Below are 24,321 nucleotides of genomic sequence, written 5' to 3' on the forward strand. Positions count from 1 at the left end.
TGTTCCCCAACAAAATAATAATTAAAAAAGATAAGTTCAATTTGTGTTGTCCATACACTCACTGGAGCATGGTCCAACTCCCAGTGACCAGTCCCGACAAAAAAAATATTGAGTACTTCTCAACTGGCACCTCCACCAGAAGCCTTCAATGGTTGCAATCTACACCACAGCATCCTATCACAATTTTTGAAAGTTCTTATCAAGGCTTCTTTTTATGCTGCTACTTTAGTGGAGGGGTTTGGGTATAGGTGTTATCACAGAAGATTTTCACATACCTCTTTCTCAGTTGTACTTCTGAAGTCATTGATATCACTGCCCAAGTAGCTTCCTTGCACTTTATATTCAGGTTGAGCTCAGATCATGGGCACATACAATGAAATTCAAGTAAATATAAGTACATACACATGAGCATGTTTTTCAACATGTGGTTATGTACTTTAACAGACCAGCTGAAAAGAAATGTCATACAAATTATCTGGAATATCTTAGTAGGGATGAAGTTTTGTAAATATTAATACATATAAAGATATATGTATAATTGCATGTATGTATTACAGATGTATATGTATCTACTCATAAAATATATGTAACTATTAACACATGTGTTTGAAGCAATGAATAATGGCATATAAAAGAATTACTTTCCTGGAAACAGACGCCATTACATCAAATACATAAGAAACAAGATGCTTGACATAATTCTGTAATTCTTCATGACTAAACTGTATTTTTAATGATAGACTAGTACACATATGATTCAATATATACATATGCATATATATATATATGTGTGTGTGTCTATATAATCTATACTGAAGCAGAAATGAAGCTGTCTGTGGGAGAGAAGGAGAAAGAGTGAGAATGGTCAGAGTAAATGTTCTACTTCTATGAAACACATCACTATGTACGATTAATATGTCAAGTAAAGTTTGCTTTTAAAAGGCTGTGTTATCCACTTACAGTAATTGATAGGCCTTTGAACACTAAATAAGAAACCCTTGACTTAAAAGACATTGGAAAGGAGAGACCTCTAAATTAACACAAAACAAAATATGCCCAGACATTGAACTGTCCTCTGTATACTAACTTTTAAAATGTCAAGGACTCAGATATGACTCTTATAAATTATTTTAAAATCTTGCAAGATTCATAAATGTTTCCAGTGATGCATAGGATTTTTAAAACATGTAATGCTTCAGGATACATTAGTAACTGTGGATTTAAAATATTGGGTAAAGAATTTATGGAGGCATGGCTCAGTCGATAAGAGTACTGGTTGCTTTTCCAGAGGCCCTGGTTCAATTTCTAGCATCTACAAAGCAATTCACAACTGTTCCTAGATCCAGTTCCAGGATGTCTGATGCTTACATCTGACCTCTCTTTAAACGGCATGCATGAATTACACAATCACACATGCAATCAAAACACCCACACACATAAATTTTTTAAATAATGAATTAAAATCTTCTATTTCAAAACAAAATTGCACCTGTAACATATATAAATATGATCCAGTGTTTCTAAGACAGTAGTTGATTTACAGAAATTTTAGAGTAAATATCTTTGTATCCTAAAACTAATTTCTCAATAGTATATTTTTGGCAACTTTTAGAGAAGGAACAACAATATACAAACTTAAACAGAAAAATGCAGAGTGGAAGCAAGGTGGCTTTCACTAAAGACAAACGAGACAGTTCCCAGGGGCACTGGAGTCAACAGACACACAGCTACTACCTTGAGTACACATTGAGTATGGAGTACAGGTGAGCTCAGGAAGAGCCAAGTGAATTGGTATCCACAGTGTGGGATACATCTCCCTAAAGAAATGTGACTTATTGGGCAACAGCCTCCCCCCAAAAAGAGACCCCTTTTATGACCTGAATATCCCCTGATGTTTTCTTAGAGAACTCAGTGACCACCTAGGATTTGGATGAGGGATTGCATGTCAGTCTCACAAAAACTAGAAATAACTGTAGTCCAGTAAGAACACCTTTTCCTTATTTCCAAATTTTCCCACGTGTTACTCCTCCTATCAGACCTAGGATCTTCCCTTGTCAATATCATTGCAGGAACCACATTTGCCTGAAGCAGCAAGTTCTTTATCTTCTTCTCAAAATTAATTTGAAAAATTTGAATCAGGATGTAGGGGTGTAGATAGATCTCATGGAAAGTATTGAGCAACTCAGTCATAACTCATGTCAGGAGGGTAAAGTTCACTCCAGGGGCCAGGACAGGGCATTTCTGTATCAGCACAGAGAAGTTCCTATATAGTCCTGGGAAGAATAAAGAGGAAGTTCCACTCCTTCCTCTTTTATGATTTATGTTTTCTATATTACGACACCTATAATTTGAAAACTAAAAACCCACCATTCTTTGGCAAAAAAAAAGTAGAAAAACTGCCTCTAGGCTAGGCAGGAGGGAGGAATTGTGGCCCGGCAATGCATCCTGAATGGAATGGATTTTCTGACACTGACCAAGGAGATTTAATTGTTTTGGCTAGGTACTTTTCAGAAGGATTAAAGATAGCTGCTAAAAAGAGTTCTTTGTCACCTAGTAATCCACAGATATTAAAAAACAAGTTAAAGATTTACAGAGATTTAAAACTATAAATAGGCCATACTTACTGGAGGCAGCTTTAAAAGTTTTTAACAACTAAGACCAAAGGTGTTGAGAGATAAGAGCTTTTGCGTAAGTTGAAAGCCACTGTGACCTTTTCAGATGATGAAATGCAGTTAGATTTACAGATACCCATCAAAACATTGGGGTCTTGCCCTCAGTCAAAAGATTATCTTTGCTGAAAGTCCTGCATTCAATGATAAGATACAGTTGGACTCTTGCTTGTTGATAACAAAGGTTTCCAGGAGTGTTTACAGAAAATAACCACCCTCTGGACTGGCCCAATACCATGATAATACAATTGTGAAACTAACCAGTTCATCTATCTCCATCTAGATTAAACAATACCCAATTATCCTCGAAACAAAAAGGGAAACTGAAGTCCATATTGCTAGTATTAGAGACATAGGCATCCTGTCGCTTTGCCTATCACAACAGATCACACCTCTCCTGCTTAGGACTTCTAATGCTCATGAGTCTGCTTATTCCATGGAAGGAGCTGTACATTTCCTTGGACTAGAAAGATGCATTCTTCAGCTTACTACTTTCAGGAGTGATTCATTCCATCTTTTCTTTTAAATGGGCAGCCCCAAAGGAAAGTTACAATGCTGAAATTACTTGACCAGACCACCACAAGGACTTAAAAATTTTCCAACCTTGTTTGATGAGATACTAAATTCTGACCTCTTGCCCTTCCCCTTCAGTGGCTTTCCAGGACCATATTCTTACAATATGTAAATGGAATCATCCTAAACTCTAAAACTACAGTAAATTATGAAAACAGTGGCTGGGGGGGGGGGCTTCTGTAAGAGTTACAGATTTTATGCTATAGAATGCTAAGGAAGTTCAACTTTGTAAAAAAATGGGGTTACTATCCTGGATACCAGTTGATCAGAGGCAAAGAAGCCTGTATCAGAGTAGGATTGCTGTCATCACTCTGATTCTAAATCCAAAGACTAAGAGACAAGTTCAAGTGGTCCTAGGTACAAGTGAATATTTCAGCATCTGGATACAAGATTTGGCGGAAATGGCAAGGTTTCTATACATGAGCACAAAATGGGACACTGAACCTATAACACAGACTGAGAGAAAACAAAAGATGTTTGAGACTTTAATAACAACTCTGAGAGTGGGTTCAGACCCAGGACTTCCAGATGTCTCAAAAACCCTTTCATTGCTTGTGCATTGAACAAAAGACATTACAAAAGGTGTTTTAATCCAAACTTTGGGGTCATGATAATACCCTGTGACATATTTTACCAAATGATTATACCCTGTAGTCATAGAATGGCCTAGCTGTCTAAGAGCTATGACAGCTACTGATAGACTGATTCAGAAAAACAAAGAATTAATTCTGGGTCAGAACCACAAACAAGGTACCTCAGTACAGAGTGCAAAACTGGTTGAGCTGACCCATGTTCTCTGATGGAGAAAAGAAAAATACATCGCCATATACACAGGCACTTTCTATGTTTTTATTACCACATATGTCCACATTATGACCTATAGAGAAATGAGCCTTCTCACCACTGTGGGATAGGGCATTAAAAACAAAAAATCTTGGCCCTCTGAGAAGCTATTTGTCTTCCCCTTCTAATTGTTATCCTCTGATGTTGAGAATATTATAACAAAGACACCCCTAAATCCAAAGGTAACTAGATTGCTGACATTGTAACCTGACAAATGGCCCGAAGACTAGTAGCATATATAGAAATTCTGGTGACATAGCCTGGACTGGTGCTACTAAAGACTCCATAGGAAAACCAAAAGTACATGCAGATCTAAACATAATTGGAAAGCTTGAACTGATGGGTTGGTGGAAGCCAAAGAGAAAGATCATTCTCCCAGAACGATGAGCATGATGATAACTGACCTTTGACATATTACTCAACTTGGGTCCTTGAAACTTTCTAAATGATCAGATGAAGGTATGCTATACCCAGACTGGACAGCCTGGCATGGGATGTCCCAGCCAGATGCCAGGTTTATTTTCATGTAAATCCAAAACAGAAAGTCTTTACCTAGGAAGAAGTCTGAATGAGAGGCTAATGCCTGAGAAAACTCTTGAAAACTAACTTCATAAAGACCCAGCCTGCCAAGGGAGGGAATGAGTACTTGCTACATTTTATAGATAACTTTTCCAAGTGGGTAGAAGTGTCCCTCAAGCAGAACTGTTCAAAGGGTAGCTTAAAAACTCCTTCAGGAACTGGTCTGCTGATTTGGCCTTCCCCTAACAATAAGGCCTTTGAAAGTCCAGATTTTTACAGCAAAATCTCCCAATTAATAGCTAAAAATGTAGACATAAACTTTATTATACATATAGACTTTATAATTCAGGGCAGGTATTAAAAAGTAAACCAACATTAAAAAATCCTTAACACTCATTACAGTACAATGAAAGATGAATAGATTTTCCCTTTGTTTTATTTTAGGCCTACTGTACTCCTTATAGGGAGGGATTTACCTACTATGAGATTATATTGAAAATTCTCCCCACTACTTCCTCAGATCAGAGACCAGCAGTTGACAGAACTCCCTGCACTCCATTCTCAAGTCAAAACATGTTCTCCGGTGCTCCATAAAGGCTATCTAAAGGTAGGAAGTATTTTATCAGTGAGATGTAGGATCCTCTGCAACCCTCCTCCATCCAGCCATGCCTGTTGATCTTCTGCACTCATCAGCAGCTGTTGAGAGCTAGTGATTAAAATGGTTGTATGTTATAATGATATTTCAAAGTCCTTCTTATCTCTTCTCTTTTAAAACTTTTTAGTTCCTTCTCCAGCAATGTTTATTGAGCTTTATAGGGGAAGGCATAAATGTGCAGTTTAGAGCTGAGCACTCAATTTTCATGTCCTCTCAGGACCTTGTAATGACAAAATCACCGCCTTCATGGTTGTTTGCTTGACAGTGAGGTTTCTCTGATTAAGTCTGAGAGTCTATTCTTAAGATATTGTACTTTTTGACTATATTTCTCTACTACATAATTTTACTTAATTTCAACATGTGTTTCTATTCTTTGAGAATTTCATTCATATATACTAGTGTAGGGTATCCAAAAGAGAAGACAACTGAGACACAAGTTCAAGCCAATAGAAACTTATTTTCTGGCCTGTGACTACACTGGGTGTTTGTGATCCCAATGTAGCTCAAGCTTTTCTCAGTATGAGCTTTAAAGTATAAAACCTATATCCTGCTTTGGCATACTTTAGTTAGAGGAACACTTAGCCAGAAGCAGAACTCTAGAAATAAAAAATGGCAACGTTAGTACATTTAATATCTACCCCAAAATGATGAAATTTGATGAATTGGGTCTTTGTTTTAATTTAGTCAATCAGTGTTGTCTATATGCTGAATTTTATGGCCTAAATGTTACTTCTAGCAACTATCATGTGGATAGTCTCTCACACTGCTCTTATTTTAAAAAGAACTAATTCACTCACAAGAGTAATTAAAATAAAAAACATGACTAAAAGTCTTAATGTTTGAAAAGAGTTAAGGGATGTAAAACATAGAAGAGAAAAATTAAAAATATTGAGAAAAGTATATATAAGAGAGACATATATATGTAAGTGGTTAAGAAGAAAATTAAAATTGAGCAAATTATAACTAATTCTAGTAACTTATTAATAGAGCTAATGGTTCAGATTTATAAGAGATTCAAGTTACAAGTACTAGTATTTCTTGTTTCCACCATAATTGTGTTTAAGTCATTTTTAGTAGAACTTTTAAAGAACATAAGTAACAGTAATAAATAAATTTGCCATTTGTCCTAAGAAGTTTTTTCTGAGAATAGTGTTAGACAATACCTGGAGCCTTTACCCTATATTTATAACATCTTGCTTTTTAGCCTGTATTTCATAGCTTCCTCAGAAAATCTTGAAACCTCAACTAATCAGAACCAAATTACATACAATCAGGTAGGAGGACTACATACTTAGGTGAAGATCCAATGACCTTGTCTATCCCCTTCTTTTTAAGGGAATAATGACTCTTAACAGTCCATCTCTTGTTGGCACACACTTTCAATACCAGCTCTTGGGAGGCAAAGGCAGGTGGATCTCTGTGAGTTCAAGGCTAGTCTGATCTACAAGAGCTAGTTTCAGAACAGGTTCCAAAGCTACAGAGAAATTCTATCTCAAAAAGCAAACAAACAAAAGTCCAACAGACAACATAAAATAATGAGAAAACAGCAAGAACAACAACAACAAACAAAACAGTACAGCAATGCAATGGGGCAAGACCAGAGGAACTCAAATAAGGGATGGCAACCTTCATTCATACACCAGAACTAGAAGACAGTTGGTCATTTCCTCTGCCCTATATATTGGGTCTACTCATTTGCTCTCACCTTTGTCTCTCCAGAGGTCGAGACTTCAAAGCAGAACAAACAGCTCAAGAAGTCAGAAGTCAAAGAGCTTCAGAAGCACATTGACCAGCAATCCTTTCTTTCATTTTGTAGTCTGGGATTCCTGGAGACTAAAATGACCACCTTAAATTTGCTACCTCTGGAGCCTAACTACTACTAGCAACATTTAATTTGTGGCACTTATGGTAACAGGGTCCACAGAATTCCAGATAAATCAGAACCTACCCAGTACCCATGTCTATGAGTCTTCTCTATTCCAGGAACCTTGCTGGGTTATGAACTCTCAAACCTTGAAAAAAGATCATAGACTTCATCTAACTGTCATTGCAATTTTTATTGATGACCATTACCAGTACATTAATCTCTGAGTCAGACTTGAGAGTACCTTGTTAAGGGTAGCAATGGAAGAATTTAAAGATATAAACTACAGGAAGGATTTGATTATCTCTACAATCAAGCCAGGAGCTGTTTTGCTCTGAAGAGATTAGGTAGTCGAGGCAATTGCAGAATAATCCTTGATGTCTGTATAAGCAGATTATAGAATTCAAAGATAAATTAGTCATATCATAGATGGTCATGACTGTACATTTCTGGGTGGGAGACACTGTGTCAGGGTTATTGTGAACTTCTCAATGAACTGGGTCAATGACAAATTACTAGTGGGAACCAAGATGGGTACCAAGAATAAAGTTTCTTTAGTCATCAAAAGGGGACAAGGTTTCAAAAGAGTATGAGTTCTTTTTAAAGTGTAGAGAGAGAGTTAAAAGAATACATTATATACAGGTAGAAGATTGTAGAAGATTGTTAATTATTATATTAATATTTTTATTATTCTCTCCTATTATATCCTGACTATAGTTTTCCTCTCTCCCCTCTCCCAACCTCTCCCCTCCCTGAAATCTATCCCATCAACCTCTCTTCTCCTCCATATCCATCCTTCTTCCATCTCTCCTCAGAAAAGAACAAACCTCCAAGGGATATCAACCAAACATCGCATAATGTGCTAAAATAAGACCAGGCAAATACCATCATATCAAGGCTGGATGAGGCAACCCAGTAGGAGGTAAAGGATACCACAAGTAGGAAAAAGAGTCAGTAACTACCCCTGCTCCCACTCTTAGGAATCCTAAAAGCAACAAGATAGTCATATATAATATATATGCAGAGGGCCTCAGTTAGTCCCCTACAGGCTAACTGATCTCTGTAAGTGCCCCATGAGTCCCAGACAATTGATTCTGTTGGCCATGTGTGTTCTCATGGTGTCCCTGAACACTCAGGTTCCTCCAAACTTACCTCCCTTTCCTTCACAGGACTCTCTGAACTCTGTATAATTTTTGAGAGTGGGACTCTGCATCTGCCTCCATTGGCAGCTTGATGAAGTCTTTCTAGTGTCTTTGATGAAGATTCTGCTCGACTCCAGTTCCAGAATACTCTGCAGCCATGGCAAACTCTGGATCAAAGGATTTGTGGTTGGGTTGGTGTCCCGTCACTCTATTTGAGGCCTTGCCTGGTTACAAAAGATGACTGGTTTATGCTTCATGTACCCCATTACTAGGAGTCATTGTTAGGGTTATTGTAGATTTCATGGAGTTTCCATTGCATGAGTTTTCCACTTTACCCATGAAATTTCCCCTAGTTCTGCTTATTTGTCCCAATATTTTCTCCATCTCCCCAAGTTGAGCCCTCCTCTTCCTAACCCCCAACAGCAGGCCTCCCACCAAATCTATTCTATTTCCTCTTCCTAGGCATAATCTTGCTTCCACCTAAGGCCCTTCTTGTTACTTGGCCTCTCTGAGTCTGTGGGTTGTAGCACGATTATATTTTCCTTTGAAATTAATATTCACTTATAAGTGAGTACATACCATGCTTGTCTTTCTGGCTCTGTAATATCTCACTCAGAATGATTTTTTAAAGTTCCATTCATTTGCCTGGAAATTTCATGATATTATTTTTGTTTGCTTTTTTCTTTTTTATTGCCTTATTGAGTGACACATTTTTTCCAAATCTAGCAAAAAAATCATATTGGGTGAGGTAAACCAGACCTAGAAAGACAGATATAATATGTACTCACTCATAAATGGCTTTTAGACATAAAGCAAAGAAAAACCAGCCTATAGTCTGCAACTCCAGAGAACCTAGACAACAATGAGGACCCTAAGAGAGACATATATATATATATATATATATATATATATATATATATATATATATATGAGAAAAGATAAGACCTCCTGAGTAAATTGGGAACATGTGAGTCTTGGGAGAGGGTAGAAAGGAAGGGGAAGAAGGCAGGGGAGTGGAGAAAAATGTTATTGTTTTTAACAGCTGAGTAATACACCATTATGTAAATGCACCATATTTTCTGTAACCATTCTTCAGTTGAGGGACATCTAGATAGTTCCCAGGTTCTGGCTATTGCTGTGGTATAACGCTTTTGTACACTGCAATGATTTGTCACTCATATTGGTGTAATAAAAAGCTGATTGAACAGTAACCAAGGAGGAAGTATATGCTGGATAACCAGAATAAAAGAATTCTGGGAAGATAAAAGGAAGAGACATAGTCACCCACCAGACACAGTGAAAACAAGATAAGGACTCTGCACTGAGAAAAGGTACCAAGCAACATGGCTAAACATAGATAAGAATTATGGGTTAAATTAAGTCATAAGAGGTAGTTAGTAATAAGTCTGAACAACAGGCCAAAGAGCTTATAATTAATATAAGCCTTTGTGTGTTTCTTTGGGTCTGAACAGCTGCAGGATGCGGGGTGGGTGGAGGGACAGAAACTTCCATCTACAAATGGCACCCAAATGTATGGTGAGAATTTTCACATAAAAAGTCTGAGAAAGTTCTAAAAAAATGGGGGGTGGATTCTAGAAAGACGGATTCTAGACAGACAAGAACAGAGTGAAGCACAGCTTCGTGGTAACCATCTTTTCTATGGTTGGCTCTGTTTGCTAGTGGCAAGCAGAGGCGTTGCTCCTTTAAGAGAGCTTTCATGACTAAATATTAGCAGCAAAAGCCTCACAGTTCTTTTAAGAGGCCCTGTAACCAAACACTTAAATGGTGTTTATGAGCAGCTGGTGGCATGCTTCTTGGTAGTGTGGCAGGACCTCAAAATTCCACAGAGTTGTAGCAATAACATGACTCCTGCCAGTACCTCCATCATTAAACTACTTTCTGAAAGCTAAGGAATGAGGTGAAGACAGTCACCAAAGCTGTAGCTTTAATCCTAGCCATATCACTCAGCAGATTAAAGACTCATGTGCTCAGAAAAAGATAGAGATATACATTAAAGACAGATTCAGATTTAAAAAAAAAACCTCTAAACAGTGATCTAATTTTGTCTCTATTAGTGCCTACACAATTGGTGCTCTGTTCAGGAAGTTGTCTCCTGTGCCAATGAGTTAAAGGATATTTCCCACTTCCTATCCTATCAGGCTTAGTGTATCTGGATTTATGTTAAGGTCTTTGATACACTTGCACTTGAGTTTTATCTAGGGTGATATATATGGACCTATTTGCCTTCTTCTATATGCCAAAATTAAGTTAGACCAGCACCATTTGTTGAAGATGCTTTCTTTTTGTCATTGTATATTTCTGGATATTTTAATCACAAATATATTGTCCTTAGGTATGTAGATTTACATCTGGGTCTTCAGTTTGATTCCTTACATCAATGTGTGTGTTTTAATGCCAATACCATGCAGGTTTTTAATTATTGCAGCTCTGTAGTACAGTTTGATATCAGGGATGGTGATACTTCCAAGAAGTTCTTTTATTTTATAGAGTTATTTTAGCTAGGCTGAGATATTTGCTTTTCCATATAAAGTTGAGTATTATTCTTTCAAGTTCTGCAAATAATTGTGTTAGAATTTAAATGGAAATTGTGTTGATTCATTGCATTGCTTTTGATAGGATGACCATCTTTGCTATGTTGATTCTATAGATCCATGAACATGGGATATCTTTCTATCTTCTGATATCTTCAATTTTCTTCTTCAAAGACTTATTTGTTATTATACAGGTCTTTCACTTGTTTGGTTAATGCAACTCCTAGAAACTTTTTATTATTTGTGGCTATTGTTTTGTTTTGGTTTTTTTTGGCTATTGTTTTTTTAACCTGGTTTCTTTTTTATTCTCTTTGTCATTTGCACATAGGAGAGATACTAACTTTTTAAAATTGTTCCTCCACCTCACTGAAAGTGTATATCAGCTGTAGATCTTCCATGGTAGAATGATTAGTATCACTTATATATACTATCATATGATAGTATACATTTGTAAATTTTGAATTTAACTTTCTCCTTTCCAATTTGTATCACTTGATCTCTTTTAGTTGTGTTATTGCTCTGGATAGAACTTCAAGTACTACATTAAATAGATATGGATAGAGTGGACCTTGTCTTATTCCTGATTTAATTGGAATTGTTTGAGCTTTCTCCATTGAATTTTGATTTTGACTATAGGCTTGTTGTATATTATCCTTATTATGTTTAAGTATGTCATTTATAACCTTTATCTTTCAAAGACTTTATCATGAAGGGATGTTGGATTTTATTAAAGCCTTTTGAAGCATCTAACGAGATGAGTATATCTTTTCTTTTAGTTTGTTCATATGCAGGATCATACTGACAGATTTTTGTATGTGGAAACATCCCTGAATCAATAGAATGAAGCCTACATGATCATGATGGATTATCTTCTGATGTGTTTTGTAGTTTAGCTTTTATTTTATTGAATATATTTGTATCTATGTTAATGAGGAATATTGGTCTGTAATTATCTGTCTTTGTTGGGTATTTGTGTGGCTTGAATATTTGGATGACTGTGGCCTCATAAAATGAATTTTGCAAAGTTCCTTCTGTTTCTATTATGAAGAATAATTTGCAGAGTACTGACATTAAGTCTTATCTGAAAGTCTGGAGAATTATGCCCTGAAACCATAGGGCCTGGCTTTCTTTCTTTCTTTCTTTCTTTCTTTCTTTCTTTCTTTCTTTCTTTCTTTCATTTTATGGTTGGGAGACTTTTGATAACTGATTGTATTTCCCTGGGGGAATATAGTAGGAGGCTGTTTGTTCATCCTAGCCACCTAGAATAGAAATAACCATACAGAAACTTTATTAATTAAATCACCACTTGGCCCATTAGCTCTAACTTCTTACCGGCTAACTCTTACATCTTAATTTAAACCATTTCTAGTAATCTGTGCATTGCCACATGGCTATGGCTTACTGGCAAGATTCCAACCAGTGCCTGTCTCTGGCGGAGCTACATGGCTTCTCTCCAAATGCCACCTTCCTGCTCCTAGTACTCACTTTAGTTTTCCCCTTCCTCTGTTCTGCCCTGCTCTGCTATAGACTCAGGCAGTTTCTTTTTTCACCAATGGTATTCACAGCATACAGAGGGGAATACCACATCAGTTATAGGTTTATTTGATTTGTTTATCTGATCTTTATTTAAGATTGCTGAGTGGTATCTATCAAGAAAATTGCCCATTTCTTTTAGATTTCCCAATTTCGTGAAGTACATGTTTTTGAAGCATGAGCTAGTCATATTTATGTCTGTTGTTACGATTTTGGTAATTTGGGTATTTTCTCTTTCTTTTTCTCAGTTTTTATAAGGCTGTGTCTATCTTATTGATTAAGCTTTTATTTGGTTAATTCTTTGTAGTTTTCTCAGTGTTCTTTATTAACTTCACCCCTGATTTTGACTATTTTGTGCTTTCATTTCTCTTGGGTATATTTGCTTCTTTTTGTTCTAGAGCTTTCAGGTGTGCTGTTAGGTTACTAATGTGAGATCTCTGCAATTTTTTATGAAGGCATTTAATACTGTGAACTTCCCTATTAGCATCACTGTCATAGTGTCTCACAGGTTTGGGTATGTCTCGCACCCATTTTTATAGTTTTAGGAAGTCTTTATTTTCTTTATTTCTGCCTTTACATAGTAGTAAGGAACTAACAAGGCTCCATCTATGAAACATAAAGAATCGATGTCAGCATGCAAATTTTCCTCTCATACTGTTATATAGATCAGAGAGGCATATACTATGTTTCCTCTGCTTCAGCCTTGTAATTAGCTGGGATTTCCACCATGCGTTAACTGGTAAATGCTTTGTGTATTATTTATATCCTTATTTCTAATTTGAAATGTGTTGTTATTTTCTTTGTATATCCTCAATGTAATGATGAAGTCATAGATTTAGAAAGTTTTTTTGATCTACTTACTGTTCTGTACAGGAAATCATAATAACCCAAGACTTTCTAAGAAGATCTGATGAAAGGACAATGGTAACTTTAGTTCTGTGTTCTTGTCCAAGATCAGACTTGGAGACAAGTGTAATGTTTGGGCCAGTGTTTTTCAGGAGTGGATGTTGCAGCTTCTGAGGACAGGATTCTGCCTTCTTGGTTATGGTTATCATCCTTAGGAATATGCTTGAGGTTTTCCAAGTTCTCTTTTCAAATATTGTATGATTGTCTCTCTGCTAACCTTGACCATTTTCCCATTGCAAATAGTATACAAGACAGAGTAGTTCTTAGTATATTTGCTTGGCTTGAGACATTGGCTTATTCAAGAACCTCTAGTCCAATTATTTCTTTTATTGTCTTTAGTTCTTGTCCCTGGTCTTTCCAGTCACTACTTGGGACCCTTATTACTGCTTATTCCTACTAGTTCTGAATTTTCCACTTTCATAGCACAATGGTCTATGGTTATTTCATCATTCAATTTACAGCTTTATTGAGGTATAATTGACCATAGGTATATATTCAGAGAAAATATTTTTGAACTTTGTGTATACATTTTTACATGTATATACAATAACAATTAATGAAAAAGGGTCATAAATTTGAAAGAGAGTTTATAAGGGTCTATGGGAATGTCTGTATGGAGGAAAGGTAAGGAAGAATTGCTGCAATTATAATCTCAAAAGTAAAAAGAAAACAAAGAAAAGCAGAAAAACCCAGAAACTTCCTTCACTCCTATTGTCTTTCATTTTATCTATTGAGTATTGACCAAGTATTTGTCTTATTTATAAAATGCTTGGGGCATTGCTCATCTCTGTCTCAGAATCAGGTGAGTCCCCAAAGTTCCCAAAATCCCCAAGTTACATTTGCAAAATTGCTGTTCACCTGAGGCAGATATAATTTTTTGACATCCCTGAGTACTCTTTCCTCCATTGAATATAGAGACTAGATCTCCCTGAATGTTTAAAGAACAGAGAAGTGTCTCAAGTTGAACTTTTCTGCCTGAGAGATGCGACATTCTGCTGCCTCTGTCTAGGAGTCATGATGTGCAGTTGGGCATAGGTCACTTCATCGGGCTCCTTGACTGCAGCAATCTGGAGTGGGAGAAGGTAGAGTAAGTTCTATATTCAGCACTGGGATCCTGGGGGTCTGGAGAGGTTAGGACCCACTGGATCATCTCTTACTTGGTCTTCTTTTGCATTTCTGTCCTTTGATTCTAGTAATCCCTTTGGCATGAGGGAAGGAGAGATAGGCTCTGCCCTTCTGAATCTGGAAGGTTTAACCTGGTCATATAAGTCTTTGGGGTGATCTTCCTTATGCTGGCTCTGCAACAAAGAGAAAGGAAATCACAGGAAATGTATTCTGGTACCCCAGATGCTCTACTCCCACTCAATTTCCATGGATTAGGAGAGTAAGACTATAGACATTTAACTCAAACGATGCCATTGCTGGTGGGGTCTCCTGGAGCTTCCTAATGACTCTAAGTGCCTAACAGTTTCCTTCCTGAATTTCTGATGTATTATCCTGGATGGTGGCCTCACTTAATGGGCTCCAACTTTTGGAAAGAGGATTTTCCTTCTGACATAACATATGCACCTGCCACATCCTGCTGAGATATGCTAGTCCATCACATATTTGTAGTAGCCTCTACACTCTCCTCAGAAGGCTTTTTTCAGCCCTCCCTTAAAATTCACACTGATGATCTGTTCCCATCAGATCATCAAATCAACCTCAACTAATTTCCTCTAATTCATTTCCCTCAAGAAATTTGCAAGGCTCGCTCTCCCTGTTATACCCAAGAGTTTGTCCTGGTGAATGGGGAATTCTGTTATCTGCTGTATCTGCCATCCCCACAGTAAGCCTTGTCAAGAATAAGATTCAAGAACTAGGAAGAGGAGTCAAGCCACATAGTGGTTGTTAAACAAACATTATTGAACGAGTTTGCTACCCAGTGCCCATAATTTTAAAAAGCCAAGCAAGAATGTACATGCCTAGAACCCAAGCACTGGGGAAGATAGAATGGTGCCCAAGGTTCAATACAAATGATCTAGCCAATCAATGAGCTCCGGTATCATTCAGAGGTTCAGTCTCAGAAAATAAAAGAAGCCATCAAATGTTGACTTTTATCATAGTCTGTGTTTATACACATGTACACAAAAACATCGTCAGGTACAGAGTTTTTATATATTCTTGTGTTTTGTTCGTTAACTTATTAGTTTTATTGCTAAAGATTAAGCCTTATGCATCCAAAGTAATCACGTTACCATTAAGCTACAGCTTCAGACACTCACATTGTCTTGAGACTCAGGAAGTTGCTAGTAAACAGTCTGATGCTGAGGAGTCACAATGTAGGGGTCATATGCTCAAAACTAAACAAAGCAAGGAGGATGTCATAGTACACAGAGGACAGGGGCTTCTGGAATCAAGAAGCCAGCTGTGCATAATTCTGAGGACTGAAAAAAGGACAGTGATTGATCCCAGGGTAAACTGAGTCATAAGTTCATAGCAGTGAGGAAAAGAATCTTACCACAATGGCCAGCTTCACATGCTCTGTAATCTCTGTGCCCTTCACAGCAGCATCTGTCATAACAGAACACACAAGTCTTCCCATGGCCAAATTCCTGGGACTTCTCACTGCCCCAGTTACCTGGCCTCTCCCAGACAGCAACAGAAAAAAGGGAATGTGGTTGAAGGGTCCATAATAAGTTTGGGGGAAAAGGTCCATAGTGACTTGGTGGCTCAGAGAAGTTACCCAGAACCTCTACCACCCGTCTAATGCTGAGATCTCAGATATCTCCCTCCCAGGGACCATAGTTGTCTCACACAAGATTTCTTCCTGGATTCCAGCAGTTGGTCTAGAGCTGGGGAGAAAGGAGAATGTCAAATGGCAGTGAGGTTAGTCAGGAAGGTTTGTAGGTCTAGGTTGCTAGCCTTGAGTTACCTCATCTGGATGCTTTTGTCCCTGATCACTGGCTCTGGAGCTTCTGCAGGATGTTGCAAGTTGGTCTCTGTTTGGACTGCAAGAAAGAGAAGAGTCTCAGTCAAGAGGGTGGAGCATCCTTACCTAGCACTTTCAAGGAAGGAAGGGGCCTTTACAACTCATTGCATATGTGTATGTGTTCATATGTTTCAGGATATGGAATGTCTCACATGATACCTGATATTTCACAGGTTTCAAGATCATATTGATGATTTGAGTTTCAGAGAAGTGTTTCTAAGATGACATGTCACTGTCTGGACTTTCCCAAGACTGCACTGAGCCCCTGTTTGGAAATCCAATAGGGAGTACCCACTACTCCCTGAAACCAAGACCACCCACACCCTACTCACCTCCCTTCCTGCATTTGTTCTGGTGTCTCAGTCTGAGTAGAAGGAAGAGGGCAAGAAGGAAGAGCAGGAGGAGGAATCCCACAGAAACTCCAATCAAAATCTTCGAATATCTTGCCAGCCCTGGGATATAGGACACATAATGAACGAGGAACTGTGTGATAGGGCCATACTGAGTCTTTGTATTCACTATCGCTTACTCTCATAGCTATGCAATGTGAGACTGACTCCCATTACTCCAGTCAGTTTACCTGCTTGTCGCAGAGCAGGAGGGCACAATGCTGTGTGATTTAAGCTAAGAAATCCAGCCTCCAACCTTATTCCCTACACGAAACTAAGCTGCATGAACTGTAAGGAAGGAGCCTGAGTACCCTGAACTCTCTGTGTCACATACCCCTACACAATGTCACCATCACAGAGTCAGATGGGGCAAGACAGTTGCAGAAGTGGTTTCTAGAGAATTTCTCCCTGTGAGAAAGACACAGATAAAGTCAGCACTAAAAGAAACTTAACATCTAGTCCAGGGCTCTCCTATTTACACTTGTAGAATCACACAGTAGAGGGGCTTGGCCATATGAACCTCTCAGAAATGACTGTAACTACCCTATAACTTGTTTGAATCAGACTCCATGGGGTGAAGTGAAGAATGGATGGGATAGGGAAATCATGCGAAGTTACATCCTGCCTTCATTTATATACTTCTCCTAGGAAAAATCTCAAATATCACTCTTTTTTAGGATGACTTTATTACATCCTAGCCTGTGAGTCTTTTTGGTTATAGAGATCATGTTGTGCTCACTGCTTGAATTCCAGTATTCTGATCAACATACAAGCTGGTATGTAAATGAAGACTTACAGGTGCTGAGAGTTTTCCCATTCTGGTATAGAAAAATCTCCCTAGACAGGAAAATCTATGGTGTGTGCTTTGGGGCCCCCAGGAAAATGTTAGCAATTGGATGTATTCAATCAAAACCTGGTCTAATTATCTCAACTCTTCTCAGTCTTATGTCTACACTGAACCCTCTCCATAACCTTCCAGCTGCCTACCTGAACATTCTGAATCCTGCTGAAGAGGTTGAAATGGGCATTAATTAAGGAATTCCAGTTTGCCTCTGTATCATTGATTAGGGAGCCCTTTATGATTAGCCCTATTCCCATCCCTGTCAAGAGCTTCCAAGGTCAAGTATTCAGTATTACCATCTGATCTCACACATTACAGAATCATCTCACCTGAGACTATGATCTCCACAGGGACACTGGAGTGTGACAACAGGTAAGGGGACGAGTTATTAGAACCAAAGCATGTATAGATGCCCCCAAGGGCTGAGATTTCAGCACTCATGGGGAATTCTGCCTCATATTGTGAATCTTGGTACTTTGATAGTTGATGCATGTAGGAATGGGATGCACCCTTCTTGAACAGAAAGAAACTGTCCATTGGGATTGATGATTGACACAGCAGGGTCACATTCTCTCCTGAGGACACGGTGGTGCCTGGATGCACTGAGAGGTTGGGTGTGACAAGAAATTGTCCTAGAGAGAGGAAGACTGAGTGAGGGGTTATAGTCATTGTTCTGAGGTCCTCATTCATTACCTTGTCTCTATGTTTTCTCTGAATGCCATTCATCTACTCCTCTATCCCAAGATCTATTCCTCCTGAGATAATCTTCATCATCTTGATCATCAACCACTGGCATCCCCAAAGCTGAGCCTGTTCAGAGTCTGGGTCCCTGAGAGAATGCACTATGTTCCTCACCTGTGATCAGGATGTCCAAAGGGTCACTTGGGGCTGACCACTCGGAAGAGGAGATGTATGAACCATGGCATCTATACCGGCCACCAGTGGAGAATTTCACAGAACCTAAGGTGAAGTTGGCATGAGACCCTTCCACCTGTGTAAAATGGGCAGACATCTGTGGGAGGTCACTTCTACCCTCCTTGGACAGAGCAAATCTGTCATAACTCATGTCTGAGCAACACTGGAGAGTCAGATCCTCTCCAAGGGCCAGGACAGGTCCTTGCTGGGTCAGCAGGGAGGGCTTCTTGGATAACCCTGGAAGAAGGATATGTAGATAGTCATCCATCTGGCTCTTGCTAAACATTCCTGTGCTGGCTAGCTTTGTGTGAACTGACATAAGCTAGAGTCATTAGAGAAGAGGAAGCACCAGCTGAGAAAAAGCTTCCACAAAATTAGGCTACACATCCTGTATGACATTTTGTTAAGTAGAGACTGATACACGAGGGCCTAGCCCATTGTGTGTGGTACTATCACTGGGCTTATGATCATGGGTTTTATATTAAAACAGGCTGAGCAAGCCAGTAATCAGCACCTCTCCACGACTTCAGGTTCCTGCCCTGCTTGAGTTCCTCTACTGATTTCCTTTGAGGATAAACAGTTCTGTAAGACTTTAATACAAATAAACCTTTTCTTGTACAACTTGCTTTTTGTTATGGTATTCCATTGCAACACTAGAAACCCTAACTAAGACAAATCACCCTCATGTCCTGCTCTGACAGTATCATGGTCTCTCATGATCTGGATCATAATAATCAAGAACTCCCTTCAGCCATTATAACTGTAAACATCCTCAGGGGGCTAGAACTGGTGATAAAGGGTTCTCATGTCAGAAAACAATTGTGTGAATGAAACTTTTTCCTCACCTGAGACATGGATCTCCAGATGGTCACTGGCCTCTGACCACACTTGTGGGGCATTTGTATAGTATCCATAACATCTAAAGGACAGACTCTTGCTGGATGTCACAGGGATCTCAGGAAACAGAGCTGTGGATTGTCCAGTGTGTCTATACTGTGCCTTGAGGGACCTGGAGAAATTCTGATCTTCCCCAGTCACAATGAAATAATCATATCCTTTTGATGAGACACATTGGAGGGTCACATTCACCCCTGAGGTCACCACAGGACTTGGAAAAACTGACAGAGTAGGTTTAACAGGGTGGACACCTAGGATAAAAGGATGCAGTCTGTGAAATGATACCTTTGTCTCCAGCAAGTGGGCTGTGAATGAAAATGTTTGAGAGATTATTTCCTGAGGGAAAATGTAGAGGGCCCAATGTACTCATGCTGACAAATAATATGGGAGACACCAGGAATGTTACTCATGCAGGATGATGGTCCAATGGAGAAAATAAATAGCTGTTTTCCATCAAGAAGCTAGGAGTGGAGGTTTTTGATAATTAGGTAACCTTTCTATCTATAGAGCCAGACCCACCTAAATCCCCCAGAGTGTTTATCCTAGACTCTTACTCCCTAGACTTTGTCATTATCTCTTAGTTAATAATGCCCATCCTTAGAGAAGATGTCACATGTACCTCATAGCCTGCTGATATTTACACTGTCTCAGGGACTGCACCTGATTGAAGGCCCTTAAGCTATAGAACCTATATTCATGGTCACATGTGTTTGAGTTGAGCTTTGGTGTAATTGTGCATAGTTATTCACGGGAGTTTCAATTACATCAGGAATCTCTTTTTCAAAATTGTACTGCATTTAAATATGCTTACAATAAACCATGTGGAATCAGACTTTTTAGCTTGTGAACCAACAACTACTATGCCAGCCTGAACTGAGATTTTCTTCTACTTGCTGTGGGCCATTTCCCTACCAGCAGCAGAACTTGCAGTGGCCCCCACAGGAAACTGTGAAGACTGTGACCCTCGGTATCTACTCACCTGTCACCACCAACTCCAGGGTGTCGCTGTGCTGAGTCCACCCAGCAGAGTTGTAACAATAACAGCGATATTGCCCTGCATCATACTCTGTCATGGATGAGATGAAAAAAATTGCTTTGCGATCAGTGACTGGTGCAGTTAATCTGCCCCGGGGTGCTGGGCGTCCTTCTTTATGCAGGAAACATATTTGGGTTTCCATGTTTCCCTCACACCATATTGTCACCAGATTCTGTAAGGTGATCATAGAGCCTGGCTCAGCCCTGATCGTGGGTTTCTGGAGGGTCCCTGCAAAGAAGTAGGCAAGAGGGATGTGGGACTTTAAACAGTTGTACGGTGAATGTGAAACTTGTAGATGACCCTTGAATAACAGAAGGAGCCATGAAGCCATCTGAATATCAGCCTCTCTCCTGACCATCCCAAGTTCCATTCTCACAACCCCACTCTTTGTTTTCTGTGTCTTGACTCCCACAGTTTGCATGCTGTAACAGTGGCATAATGGGTCTGACTCTTCCTGTGCTGATCACACATTAAGGTCTCCCTGGGGAATCCTGTTTCAAGTTCCCTGTCAATCAATAGAGAGGCTTGGGCTTCCTCACCAGAGACTAGAATCTCCAGGATGTCACTCCCTTCTGACAAGCGCTGAGGGTTTCTTGAATAATAACCATAGCATCTTAAGCTCCATCTTTTGCTGAGTGTGATAGGACCCACTTGGAAACTGGCTGAAGACTGCCCAGTATATACACGCTGTGAGTCCATGAAGCTGAAGAACTGCTTTTCCTTGATTAAAATGAACCCATTATAATTATTATTTGAGCTACATGAGGCAGTCACAGATGATCCTAAGGTTACAACAGGGTTTGGCAGTGCATTCAGGGTGGGTTTTTTGTAGAAACCTAGAAAAGATACACATGGAATATTAAATGGGTTCACAGTCTGATTTGTCCCCAAGACTTTAGTAATGAGTAGGTATACAATAACAGACTTTTCTAATAAGTCACATCTGGGGATCCATATGATTCCTGTGTATCCACTCACCAGTCGCCACCAGCTTCAGTGTGTTACTGCCTTCTGACCTGACCGCAGAGTTGTAAGAGTAACAGGAATATCACCCTGCCTTCAGTTTTGTAACAGATGAGAAGATGAATTTTGCCTTATTGTGTTATTCTTTTGGGTCTGTCTGTCCCATAGCACACACATTTGTGTTTCTCAGGTCCCCTAACACCCCGATGGTCACAGGCCTCTCTGATGTGATCAGAGTGCCTGTATCAGCCCAGATGGTGGGTTCATGGAGGGTCCCCGCAAAGCTGAAGAAAATGAGATGCATCTCTTATGACACTTGCACAAAGTTCACTTAAGCTTATTGTCAAAGGCAGAGGGACACATAAGGACTCAAGATTTCCATGGACTCTTAAGTCCCACTGTTATTATCCACCCTTCTTTCTGCACCTCAGATCCTGTTGTCTTCTACATTCTGTGAAATTGGACTAAGGAGCATGAGTTCACTAACCCTCCACACTTCAGGTTCTTCCCTGTGGTCCTGTATCAGGTCAGTTATCATTCAAAGGAAATTCTAGGGTTTCCTTACCTGAGACCAGGAGTTCTAGGTTGTTACTGGGTACTGACCACAGATGAGAGCTGTTCTGGTAATAGCCATAGCATGTGAACCTCCATCTCTGGTTGGGATTCACAGGACCCACTCTGAACAGGGCCTGGAAGAGACCAGTGTTTGTTTTCTGTGAAGGCATGGTACTGGAGAATTTCTGATCTTCCTTCATTAGAATGAAACTATAATATTTCTCTTGTGAGGAGCACTGAAGTGTTGTATACTCTCGTGACTTCACCACAGGACTGTTCTTGGCTGATAAGAAGACTTTGCTGAGGTAGACTCCTAGGTGAGAAGAGGAAGCTTATTCAGTGAACTCATTGAGGTATACATTTGCCCCTCTTCTGGGGTTTGAGAAATGGAACCCAAAGTGAACATATCCCTTTTATCAAAGCAGGTCTTGGGGGTGGGATGAGTCTTCTCACCTGTCACCACCAGCTCTAGGGTGTCACTGTGCTCTGACCACCCAACAGAGTTGTAACAGTAACAGTGATATTGCCCTGCATGATGCCTCTCCACTGATGTGATGGAGAACATGGCCTTGGTATCAGGCCTATGAAAAGGTTGTCCTTCCCAGGGAGCTGGGCTTCCATCTTTATGCAGAAAGTATACTTGTGTTTTCGTGGTCCCTTTGCACCAGATAGTCATAGGTTTCCCTATGTTGATAACAGAGCTTGGCTCAGCCCACAGGATGGGCTTCTGAAGGGTCCCTGCAATAAAATAAGTGAGAAGGAGTTGGGCATTTTGAACAGTTACAGTGAATGTCAAATTTTCAAATAATATTTAAGAAGGTCTGCAACAGTAGAAGGACATATGAGGAGCCCATTCTTCCTTCAACTGCTGTGTTTCCACTGCTTATGTCCATCCCTATTTTTTATATCAACATCATATGCTCTGTGACATTGAGCACAGGAGCATGATTTCATTAACCCACCACATATCAGGTCCTTCCCAGTGATCCTGTTCCAGGGCAATTATCATTCAAGGATATTCTGGAGCTTCCTTACCTGAGACCAGGAGTTCTAGGTAGTTACTGGGCACTGACCACAGATGGGAGCTGTTCTGGTAATAGCCATAGCATGTGAACCTCCATCTCTGGTTGGGAGTCACATGATCTACTCGGAACAGGGCCTGAAAAACACCACTGTTTGTGTTCTGTACTGGCATGGCCATGGAGAATTTCTCATCTTCCTTCATTAGAATGAAACTGTTGTATTTCTCTTCTGAGGAGCACTGAAGGGTCACATAACCTCCAGAGATCACCACAGGACTGGTCAGGGAATTCAGGGTGACTTTGCTGGAGTGGACTCCTAAGATGAAAGAAGAATCCTGTTAAGTGAATTATTTTGGCTAACATTGTTCCTCCTGTTGTGGGATTGAAAAGAACTGCACAGTTAATAAATTCCTTTCTTAAAGGTAGATCTCAGTGTTCAGGAAGGGTCTTCTCACCTGTCACAACTAGCTCCAGGGTATCACTTTGTTTTGATATGCCAGCAGGGCTTTTATAGGAACAGGAATATTGGCCTGCATTATGACTTTCAATTGATGAGATAAAGATCCTGTGCTTTTCCTTTGTGTCTTTATGACTTGTTGGTACCTGAGAATCTGGGTATCCTTCTTTATAGAAATGGTATTCTTGGGCATTTGAGGGACCTTCACAAATTATAGTTACTTCAGTCCCAATGGTTATCACATTCCTTGGCACAGCTCTGAGTGTGGGTTTAGAGAGTCCCCCTGAAAAAAAATAAAACAAAACAAGAAAAAAAAAACAAACAAAGAACAACAACAAAAATGGGAGTTGGGTCTGACGACATTTATCTTAAAACCAGTCTCTCATCTTCAATACCTTTCTGGCAACACCAGCATCATCCCACACCAGCTCTTCTACATATCTTTTCTTCAGAGGGTACCTTTGGTTCCCACTGATGAAGAACACCCTATGACAGCTGGAAATACACTCACCTGCCAGCACTGGGATCCTGGGGCCCAGGCTCAGACCTGCAAGAGAGTTACCTGTGAGTGAATGCAGTTGAAATCTGAGCAGGACCTCCACTTTCAGATCCCTTCTGAGCTACTGAGACATCCTGATGGGCCAATGCTTGACTGTGAGGTGGATTTCCTCTCATAATTGAGTTTTTCCCTCTCCACAACTCCCTATCTCACCAAGACAAAGCAGAGCTGTGAGGGTGGAAGTCATAGCATCATCCAGTTGCCAAAAGTTTGCAAATGGTTGGTCCCCTTGCCAAATGAACAGACACTAAGGATATGGTCTTCACAGTCTGGTGTCTCCTCCTTAGCGTGAGTATATTATACAGGCAGCTCTTGCATAAAAGAAACTGCTCTTTCTAGGCAAATGATATTGTTTTCCCAGTACTGTGAAGGGTTGGGCTCCAAAACATGTGGTCTCTGATTCTGTATAGTTCTTTAGCCTGAATTCTTGTTTGTGACATCAGGCCCATTTAAACTCAAG

At 39.6% G+C, this 24,321-nt stretch overlaps 1 protein-coding gene across 1 annotated transcript; it reads right to left on the reverse strand.

Moving 5' to 3' along the window:
* Positions 1-13,737: 13,737 nt before the first annotated feature.
* Positions 13,738-23,127, reverse strand: LOC142858530 (leukocyte immunoglobulin-like receptor subfamily B member 3). Its single transcript, XM_075987904.1, has 15 exons — positions 22,859-23,127; positions 22,277-22,561; positions 21,834-22,136; positions 20,845-21,141; positions 20,249-20,533; positions 19,218-19,520; positions 18,313-18,609; positions 17,787-18,089; positions 17,604-17,668; positions 16,560-16,710; positions 16,171-16,246; positions 16,053-16,090; positions 15,757-15,809; positions 14,414-14,554; positions 13,738-14,323 (listed from the first exon to the last, which is right to left on the reverse strand). The coding sequence occupies exons 1-15, from the start codon at positions 23,046-23,048 to the stop codon at positions 14,213-14,215; spliced, it is 2,898 nt and encodes a 965-aa protein (XP_075844019.1). The 5' UTR covers positions 23,049-23,127; the 3' UTR covers positions 13,738-14,212.
* Between the last annotated feature and the right edge of the window lie 1,194 nt (positions 23,128-24,321).

Source organism: Microtus pennsylvanicus, chromosome 1 (assembly GCF_037038515.1).
Source record: "Microtus pennsylvanicus isolate mMicPen1 chromosome 1, mMicPen1.hap1, whole genome shotgun sequence".
NCBI classification, from domain to species: domain Eukaryota; kingdom Metazoa; phylum Chordata; class Mammalia; order Rodentia; family Cricetidae; genus Microtus; species Microtus pennsylvanicus.